Source organism: Hypanus sabinus, chromosome 10, assembly GCF_030144855.1.
Source record: "Hypanus sabinus isolate sHypSab1 chromosome 10, sHypSab1.hap1, whole genome shotgun sequence".
Classification (NCBI taxonomy): Eukaryota; Metazoa; Chordata; class Chondrichthyes; order Myliobatiformes; family Dasyatidae; genus Hypanus; species Hypanus sabinus.
This window is the reverse complement of record NC_082715.1, coordinates 7,921,390-7,932,276: the sequence shown is the minus strand read 5'-3', so window position 1 is coordinate 7,932,276 and position 10,887 is coordinate 7,921,390. Positions and strand designations below refer to the sequence as shown.

General features: G+C 42.2%; 1 protein-coding gene across 7 annotated transcripts in view; it reads right to left on the bottom strand.

The window, feature by feature from the left end:
• Positions 1-1,149: 1,149 nt before the first annotated feature.
• epha7 (eph receptor A7) overlaps positions 1,150-10,887 on the bottom strand; it is a 365,611-nt gene continuing 355,873 nt past the window's right edge. For all 7 annotated transcript variants that reach the window (XM_059981395.1, XM_059981388.1, XM_059981389.1 and 4 more), the window contains one exon: positions 1,150-1,682. In XM_059981395.1, the coding sequence (XP_059837378.1) occupies positions 1,568-1,682 (115 nt within the window). In that variant the 3' untranslated portion in view covers positions 1,150-1,567. The remainder of the gene's footprint in view (positions 1,683-10,887) is intronic.

Genomic DNA, 10,887 nt, shown 5'->3' with positions numbered 1-10,887 from the left:
ATAGTGCATTTTCAGTGTGTACTGAGTTCACTACAGACAGACTTGTGTAACAAAACAAAGACATTATAAATAAATTACAACTTTTACATAGAATCATTCGCATCCCACATGGTCAGGGCAATGGAATGGAATTCAAATCTGATGTGTGGTATCTCTCATGACAGGATCAAAGCAAACAGCTCCACTCTTTGGAATCTTCTCACAGTCTCTGCAGACCAGGTAACCATCAGTTCTGCTGTGGTTGGGTAGAAAGCAAAATCCCAAGTGATTGGGTTGCTTTAAAAAAACATTCAGGATTTAACCACTTCAATTATACTCCCCTTAAGAAAAGGGATTCTGATCAGAAGTTGATTGCATCAGCCATCTCCAAGCAGATGGAGTACACTTGATAGGCCAAATGGCCTAATTTGACTCCTATATCTTCCGGTCCTATGGCCCAAATTATTCAATGGATCTACAAACCTTCAGACAGGCTCATATTTATGCCATGCTCTGTAATCCCCACAGCTCATTTGAAACATATATCTAATATCTGATCTACGGTACCTCAATTCTCCTTCCTGTCACATTCCATTTTATACTTCGTATTTCTGTTTGGACCAGGTTCGAACTAGTTCACTTAAATCATTTAGTTGATCATTGATTGCAGTCTTTTAAATTTTTCTCTTCTAATTTTATATTTTAATGTTTTTGTCATCGCTATGTTTGCTAAGGTGCCATGCTATTTTTAGGAGGTCTGAAAAGCTGATATTGTACTTAAAAAATAATGATCTGTTTCATGGAACCTTCACACTTTCTTCATAATAGCTCCCTTTATGTTGACGTTTTTTTTCTGCCTATTATCTTAAAGGTCAATAGAAGTTTCAGAAACTAGAAAAAGTCTTTTCTAAAGTCTCAGCAAATGATCTTACTCCTACCAGCAATGGATGGAATTCTTAAGAAACCAAGTTCCAAAAATGAAAGCCTTTTAAATTTAAATTACAATGTCTAACATGGCCTATAAGTTTCAGTATCATCACGTAGGTATCATAAAGTGGTAGATAGCAATAAATGGATGAATATTTAAGAACTGGGGTCGCAAGTGGTAGCTTTCCAATATAGCAAGTCAGTAAGAAGATGGCTGAATGAACACCATTCAGCAAGCAGAAGTCTTGAAAACAATTTAATAGGTAAACCATAATATGAGGAGTGTCTTTGACAAATATAGTCTACATAAATTGATATGTACATTTTTTAAAAGCCCAGTAGACAAAAAAGGAGGTTAGAACTCTTGAAGTTTTGTGTTTTTTTTGTATGTTTTTTTTCGGTGTAAAGTATTAAACGTTACAGGTAGTAGTTTCTTCATAATGCGCATGTTCCAGTCACTCTCGTTATGTGCTGTTAAAGGACCTCGTTGTTCTTTCAGCGACTTGGAGGAACATCGTTGCACACCTTCCCCTGAATCTCTGATCTGTCTCAGAAAGAAATGTAGAAGAGTGCTGAGTACTGACTGTACGAGCAGCAGATGGTATCTTCAGCAACCCCCCACCAGGTCCGTTCCTTTTTGCTCATGGGGAGATAAGGTCCATTACACTTGAATCCCTGTGCCGTGCATCTGCATCATCTGGGCTCTCATAGTCTGAATGCTGCTCATTACTTTCTTCTGGTGGCCAATCAATGTGATCCCCAAGCTCATCACGTCCCTGTAGAGCACAAAGCAGAGTGAATGGCTGCACAATACTAAAACAATGGACAAAGTTAAATCGATGTTTATGCATAAGATTTACAGTCTGTGAAGTCTATGACAAATTCAGTGAGGGCCGTGCAGTGAGAACACACAGGTTATTAGGCAGAATGCTAGTTCCATTTGTTTCTGACCATTTTCTCTTTCCTGTACTTGTATTTGCTATTTGAAAACTTTCAGGATGCTTTCCTACCCAGAAATTCCCTTCTGGAACTTTGTTACACCATGTCAAATCTGTAAAAAAGTTATTTTTCGGTTCAAGTTAGAACAGAGAGTTCTAACTCCCAGCTCACTCCCATTGATCTGCACCGGAAACATAGGCCTCCATACCCCTAATATTCACGTACCTATCGAAACTTCGGTTAAATGTGGAAATCAAGCTTAAATGCATCACTCATTCCACACCTTCACAATCTACTGAATGAAGAAGTTTCCCCTCATGTTTCCCTTAAACTTTTCACTTTTCATTCTGAATACCTGGTTGTAGTTCCATCCAATTTCAGTGGGAAAAAGCCTCTTTATTTTTACCCTATATATACCCTGATAATTTTGTATATCTCTGTCAAATCTCTTCTCAATTTTCAAGGAATTGTTCCAAGGAATAAAGTCCTAACCTATTCAATCTTTCCTTATAACTCACATTCTTTAAACCCGGCAACATCCCTGTAAATTTTCTCTGTACTCTTTCAAACTTATTTACATCTTTCCTAATAGACCGGTGACCAGAACTGCAAACAATACTCCAAATTAGACCTCACCAATTTCTTACACAACTTCAATATTGTTTAAAGATGGCTCACAGTGACAGAACATACACTCAGCGGCCACTTTCCTATGGATCTAAGATCCTGGCTCCTTTCTTTCTGGTCCTGATGAAGGGTCTCGGCCCAAAGCGTCAACCTTTATTCCTTTCTGTAGACACCACTTGCCTGGGCTGCCGAGAGCCCTCAGCATATTGTGTGTGCCTTAGAGTCTCTTAAATCTCCTTGTTGTATCATGCTTTAACCACCATCCATGCACCCACCACTCTGAGCAACTTACCTCTGACATCCCCCTCTACATTTTCCTCCAATCACCTTAAAATTATTCCCTGGAAGAAGCCCATTAGGGTAACTGATGCAGAATAGTACCTGCACCTTCTGTTCAGTCTCCAGTTCCACACTCTTTCACTGGTCCTCTCTACTCTTTTTCAGTGAGAGTGGATTTATTTTTTGAATCTGCTTAACATTTGATTTGTCATTACCAGCACCAAAACCCCTGCACCTGTTTGCCTGCTGTTAATCTTGATACTTTATAATTAGCAATTTACTTGCAAACGTTTTGTCACCATACGAGGAGACATCATCAGTGTGCTGTTAATTCTGGTGTGTCCTCCAAAAGCTTGGCCTTTACATACTTTATCAATCAGGTGATTGGTTGCCATTTCAGAAACTCATTTGTGATGTGTCACTGATTGGCTGTGTGGCAAACATCGTGCGTTGTGGTCTGGAGTTCTGCCTGCATCGACTTATAAATAGGATTGAAGTCTATGTGTTTCTTTACAGAATTGCTCACGGAAAACCACACTTCTAATAATTCCCTTGTGGATCCATGAACTTCAACTGGGTGAAATGCAGCATGACCATCTCTTCCTAGTCTCTACCCATGGAGATCGAGAGGGGCACAAATTCGACCTGGCATCAGTGACAGTCATGCTACTAGCAAACACACAGCATGCAAGGGAATTGGTTGATAAGTATGTTTGGAGGACACACCACAATCAGCAGTGCACTCATGATGTCCCCTTGTACGGTGATAAAACGTTTGCAAGTAAATTGCCAAGATCAGAGAATAATTCAACCCAACCATCAACTGCCCGAGCTTCACATTTTCCGAATTATTTTCAACTTTATATTATTTTCACTCCTTTTAAACAGTCTTGGCATTGCCCCAGATCTCTCAAAGCTGAGTGCGTTTACCATTCACTGTTCAGTACTTGTGCCTCTATGGGTGACATTGAATTTTCTCTTTATTCTGCACATCTTGCTTCCTCAGACAAACTGGCAATATATCCACACTTTAAATGCAATACCCTTCCCGAGGTCACATTCACTGCATGAACAGCAGTGATCCCCAACGGTCAATCCCTGGGGTATTCCAAAGACCACTGCCTACCAATCCGAAGTGTTGTTATTAATAGCTGCTCCCGTTTTCCATTATCCATCCAATTCATTACGCAATTTACTATGTCTGGCTTTCAGTGAAGTCATGCCATTTGAATGCTTGTGGGAAGTCAAAAATGCAAGAGTAATTGTTCCATTTTCCTGCACCCATACACACTGGAAAGCAGACTTGTGCCTCAGATGGGGAGTGTTGGACTGTGGATGATCAGATTCCCTCTATATGCTTCCAACAATCACAATTTTCCATCAAGTGCACTGAAGTTTACATTGTCCTCATACCATTATCAATATGTCAGCTGTGACCTTCCTGCAATGATGTGATGCTACAACATCTATTCTGATTATACCCTAATTGTTTTCTTAAGGTAGGCCTTTAATATTTCTTGTCAGGCATCCAGCTGTCAGGATATCACTTTAGACTACTTGTCAAGCCTATAACCTTCATTTGTTCACAGTCCCTTTCCCACTTCCAAGGCAACCATTTTCCTGCCGTTGCTGTCATTCCACAATCCTCTATTTCCCAACAGATTGACATTTATTTCTGTATTTAGAGATGTGGCATGGAACAGACTCTTCAGCTCCAATGAGTTACCCCACCCAGCCACCCACCAATTTAATCCTAGCCTAATCACAGATTCCTTAATGTTGTCATATCCGGGGGCTGGCAGTAGGGGTAAGCTCCCAATAGCTATTAAATTCTTCCAACGGCATGCATCTCAAATAGCTTCTGACAACTAAGCCAGCTCCCGGCCTTTACATGCGGCTTAGATACGAAGCCTAGTGGAACCGTTTCTACTGTCAAGAGGAGGGGCAAACCTGGGTTACTGGCACTTTAAAACCAGTCACTTTGGGCAGATTTGGCTCATCAGCTGTGGTCAGCTAGGAGAAGGAGCACTCTGATGTCCAAACTGCACTGCCTCACGGGAGCTTCCGGAGTAAATCCTGAGGAAAAATCTGGAGCTGGAGTCCCTAAGGCAGTCTTACATTGAGTTCAACGCAACTCAAACTTGCAACTCCTGCAACACCACAGGTGCCAAACTGTATCGGTCTCTGCTGTTCCTTCGCATTTATCAGATGTGTGGAGAGGGGGAGCCTGCGATATGGGCAACAGCTTGCTCTCCATCTCCTGCCTTGCATATCATGTAGACAGCTAGGATGCAACATCCATGGTCATTCCCAGCCAACCAAGGGCCTCCAATCACAAGACAGTTTTCAATGATCAATTAACCTACTATCTGTTGCATCTGGGGACTGTGGGAGGGAATCAACATGCACACACGAATAATGTTCAAATTTACTTACAGAAGATGCTGGAATTGAAATTCAAACACTGATGCTCCAAGCTGAAAATAGTGTTGTGCAGTTATGCTGCCACTTTGATACTGAGCCCCAAAATACCAAAGTGATAAAGTTTTTAATAGCTCACTATAAATACAGATAAAATCTAGAGCAGGTGTTCCTAACCTGGGGTCCAAGTTGGGAACGCCAATCTGGAGGCTTAAATCAAAGATCAACAAGCAAATACTGTTAAGAGAGTGCACTGAGGTTACGTTTTCATCTTCTTCTGACATTTACTTGACAAAGAGATACATTCTCCCATGTTAGATCCCTAACAAAAACACACTGATACCAAGTAGGGCAGATAACACAGAACATTTTATCTTCAACCCACCATTATGTGTTTGGTTGGAAGACCATAAGACCACAAAATGTAGGAGCAGAATTAAGCCATTTAGCCCATCGAGTCTGCTCTGCCATTTCATCATGGCTGATCCAATTTTCCTCTCAACCCTAATCTCCTGGCTTCTCCCGTATCCTTTCATGCTCTGACCAATCAATCTCTGCCTCAAATATACATAAAGACTTGGCCACCACAGATGCCTGTGGCAAAGAATTCCACTGATTTACTATTCTCTGGCCAAAGAAATTCCTCCTAATCTCTGTTCTAACAGGATGCCCCTCTATGTCGAGGGAGTGTCCTCTGGTCCTAGACTCTCCCACCATAGGAAACATCTCTCCACATCTGCTCCATCAAGGATTTTCACCATTTGATGGGTTTCAATAAGGCCACTTCTCATTCTTCTGAATTCTAGTGAATACAGGCACAGAGCCATCAAATTCTCTTCATATGACAAGACGTTCAATCTTGGAATAATTTTCGTGAATATCCTTTGAACCTTCTCCAGTTTCAACACGTCCTTTCGAAGATATGGGGCACAAAACTGGTCACAATACTCCAAGTGAGAACTCACCAGTGCTTTATAAAGTCTCAACATTACTTCCTTGCTTTAATATTCTAGTCCGGAATCAGAGCTTACATCACATTACCTTCCTCACTCAACATGCAAGTTAACCTTTAGTGGAGACAAATTAAGTTGTTCAGAATCACAGAATGGATAAGCTAGTTAATGTTTTCACTCTCCATTGTTGGGTTTTATGGCCAAATTAGTGGTAAGGGCAGTTTTCAGCTTGGCTCAAATAACTAACCAGCTTGTCAGCTCTCATGGTGTGTGCATCCAAAGTGTAGGCACTTGGACAGGCTATAAAGGAACTCTCAACATTCATGGAAAAGGCATGCAAAACAAACTGCAATGAAAGGAAAATTGGAAGAGGAAGAGAAGGAAAAAGATGCACAAGGGAACATGACTAATCATAACTAGCTCTTAACGGCTGTGAATAGGAAAAAATATTATTAAGAGATAAGAAGCAAAAAAAAACACACTTAATGGAATTTATTCCAAAACAATAGTCTTTGATTTATTCTTTATTAGACTATTAGGATGGGAAACAGCTTCCTCCCCTAGGCTGTGAGACTCATAAACTCCCTGCCACCACACAGGTCTCATCAGCTGTGAAGTGTCGGTGGTGTTATACTGTTTACTTTTTAACTTGGGTTATAAATGCATCTTAGGCTTCATGTCAATTTTTTGGAATATATGTTATTAATTGTCAATTTATTCATGGTAATATTACTTTATGTGTTGTGTGTGAGTTATATGTACAGTGTTGTGCACCTTGGTCCAGAGGAACATTGTTTCTTTTGGCGGTCTACTGTACATGTAAACAGTTGAATGACAATAAACTTCAACTTGATACACAAGTAAAACAAGTGAGAGGACAAGGGCTGTCAATTTCAGTCAAGTTAGTACAATGTTGGCAATAGATCATCACAGTTGCATAGCTGTTGGCACTTTACAGTGCCAGTAATTGGGGGTTCAATTCCCGCCACTGTCCTGTAAGGAGTTTGCACGTTTCCCCTGTGACCATGTGGGTTTCCTCCCACAATGCCAAGACATATGGGTTAGTAGGTTAATTCACCACATGGGTGGAATTGGACGATGAGAACTCTTTGGGCCAGAAGGGCCTGTATCTCTGAATTATCTGCATAATCTCCATTTAAGTAATTAACTTATTTCTAGAAATGCCTTTGGTGTTTTTTACTCATGTTCCCTGACCCTATTCAAATGAATAGAGTCAGACAATAGGCTGGACGTGAAATGCATCCTATACTTTAGCAATAATAAGATAGACACATTTTCACACATTGAGACCAAAATCCAAAATAAACCTAATCAGCCTTTGGAAAACTAATCTTGAATACAGGAGATGCAGTGGAAAATTACAGGATAGACCAGGAAAGCCAGCTTAATTTAATTCAGATATACAGAACTGTGTGCCCTGGAGTGCTCCCGTAGAGTTGGGTGCAAAAGAAAATAAACACAACAGCAAGTGCTGGAAATCCACAGTAACGTACACACAGGATCGCTTTCTCTCTCTCACACACACACACACACACACAGAATCACACACAGCCACAGAATCACGCACAGCCACAGAATCATGCACACACAGACACACAGAATCATGCACAGCCACAGAATCATGCACACACAGACACACAGAATCATGCACACACACACACACGCACAGAATCACACACAGCCACAGAATGATGCACACACACACACAGAATCACACACAGCCACAGAATCATGCACACACACACACACAGGATCACGCACAGCCACAGAATCATGCACACACACACACACACAGAATCACACACAGCCACAGAATCATGCACACACACACACACACAGGATCACGCACAGCCACAGAATGATGCACACACAGACACACAGAATCATGCACACACACACACACACACAGAATCACGCACAGCCACAGAATCATGCGCGCACACACACACACACAGAATCACGCACAGCCACAGAATCATGCGCGCGCACACACAGAATCATGCACACACACACACACAGAATCACGCACAGTCACAGAATCATGCACACACAGACACACAGAATCATGCACACACACACACACACGCACAGAATCACACACAGCCACAGAATGATGCACACACACACACAGAATCACACACAGCCACAGAATCATGCACACACACACACAGGATCACGCACAGCCACAGAATGATGCACACTCAGACACACAGAATCATGCACACACACACACACACAGGATCACGGACAGCCACAGAATGATGCACACACACACACACACACACACACACACACACACACACACACACACACACACACACACACACACACATACACACACACAGAATCACGCACAGCCACAGAATCATGCACACACACACACACAGAATCACGCACAGTCACAGAATCATGCACACACAGACACACAGAATCATGCACACACACACACACGCACAGAATCACACACAGCCACAGAATGATGCACACACACACACAGAATCACACACAGCCACAGAATCATGCACACACACACACAGGATCACGCACAGCCACAGAATGATGCACACTCAGACACACAGAATCATGCACACACACACACACACAGGATCACGGACAGCCACAGAATGATGCACACTCAGACACACAGAATCATGCACACACACACACACACAGGATCACGGACAGCCACAGAATGATGCACACACACACACACACACACACACACACACACACACACATACACACACACAGAATCACGCACAGCCACAGAATGATACACACACACACACACACACACACACACACACACAGAATCACGCACAGCCACAGAATCATGCGCGCACACACACAGAATCATGCGCACACAGAGACACAGAATCACACACAGCCACAGAATCATGCACACACGCAGAATCATGCGCGCACACACACACACACACACAGAATCAGACACAGCCACAGAATCATGCGCGCACACACACACACACACAGAATCATGCACACACACACACACACACACACACACACACACACAGAATCACACACAGCCACAGAATCATGCACACACACACACACACAGACACACACAGGATCACGCACAGCCACAGAATGATGCACACACACACACACACACACACACACACACACACACACAGAATCACGCACAGCCACAGAATGATGCACACACACACACAGAATCACGCACAGCCACAGAATCATGCGCGCACACACACACAGACACAGAATCACACACAGCCACAGAATCATGCACACACACACAGAATCACGCACAGCCACAGAATCATGCGCGCACACAGACACACACACACACACAGAATCAGACACAGCCACAGAATCATGCACACACACACACACACATGCTGGAGGAACACAGCAGGTCAGTCAGTATCTATGAAGAGGAATAAACAATTGACATTTTGGGCTGGGACCCTCACCCTGACGAGCTTCCCCTGGAGTGCCCTGTTGGCTTTTTGACATCTTACCGATGTCATAGGCCTTAGAACAATTTGTGGATATCACTGATAATTAAAAGTTTAAATGCATAATTTTAACTAAATTTTTTAAAAAATCTATGAAAAATATAACTTTAATTAAGACCATCCGAAAAACTGAAATTAATGGATAATTAGGTAATTAACTAAAGAGAAACACCTTTTGCTCTTTTTTTACACAAGCTCAGTGATTCCATTCAAATGAATAGTCACACAATAGAAGTACATCCCATACTTTAGCACTGAATTAATCTAACAAAACAGAGAAAACTAGAAACCTTTATCTGTGGAAAGAGAAACAAAGGCTGCTTCAGGCTGAAGGGTCTGTGATCTGAAAAGTCAACGGTCTCTCTTTCCACAAGTGCAGCCTGAGCTTCTGATTGGTTAATAATAACCATCATTGTGTGCCACGTTGTATGATGTCGATGATCATGGTCTTTGGCCATGACTGCTCTGGGCAAATTTTTCTGCGGAAGACGTTTGCCATTGCTTTCTTCTGGGCAGTGTCTTTACAAGACGGGCTGAGCCCAGCCATTATCAATACTTGTCAGAGATTGTCTGCCTGGTGTCAGTGGTCACATAACCAGGACTTGTGATCTGCACCGGCTGCTCGTACGACCGTCCACCACCTGCTCCCACGGTTTCAAGTAACTCTGATCTGGGCGGGGGGTGCGGGCTAAGCAGAGGGAAGGAGCACCTTATACCTCATTTGGAGGAGACATACCTCCATCCTGCCATCCTATTAATGATAGCGTTTTTATAGGGCACTTTTCATACAAATGATGTTGTTCAAAGTGCTTTACAATGGGATAAAGTAGAAATAAAATTTTAAAACATAAACTAAACAAGAAAATTAAAGATAAAAGGATGTTAGTTAGTTAAAAGGATGAATAAATAGGTTTTGAGCTGGTGTTTATTAGTTTCAACTGAGCCTGCATCCCTTATAAGTTTCGGTTTTGAATTCCACAGTTTGGGAGCGTAGTTCAAAAGAGCTGACCTGCCAGTGATCTTTTCAGGAAGACTGTTTGCATTAAAGAGCCCGGCGATTCCCATGCTTTCTTTTTTATTTTCAGATTCCAAGTATCAGCAATTTTTGTTTTGACTCCTGTTCCTCAGTCAGTGCTTGGTGGAAGTCTGATGCCTCTGTGCCCTCATCACCCTGTTTTATCAAGTGAGGCTCTGTGGACACTCAGCACCTTAGTAACTGCCTCTGGGAATACTTGGGCAGG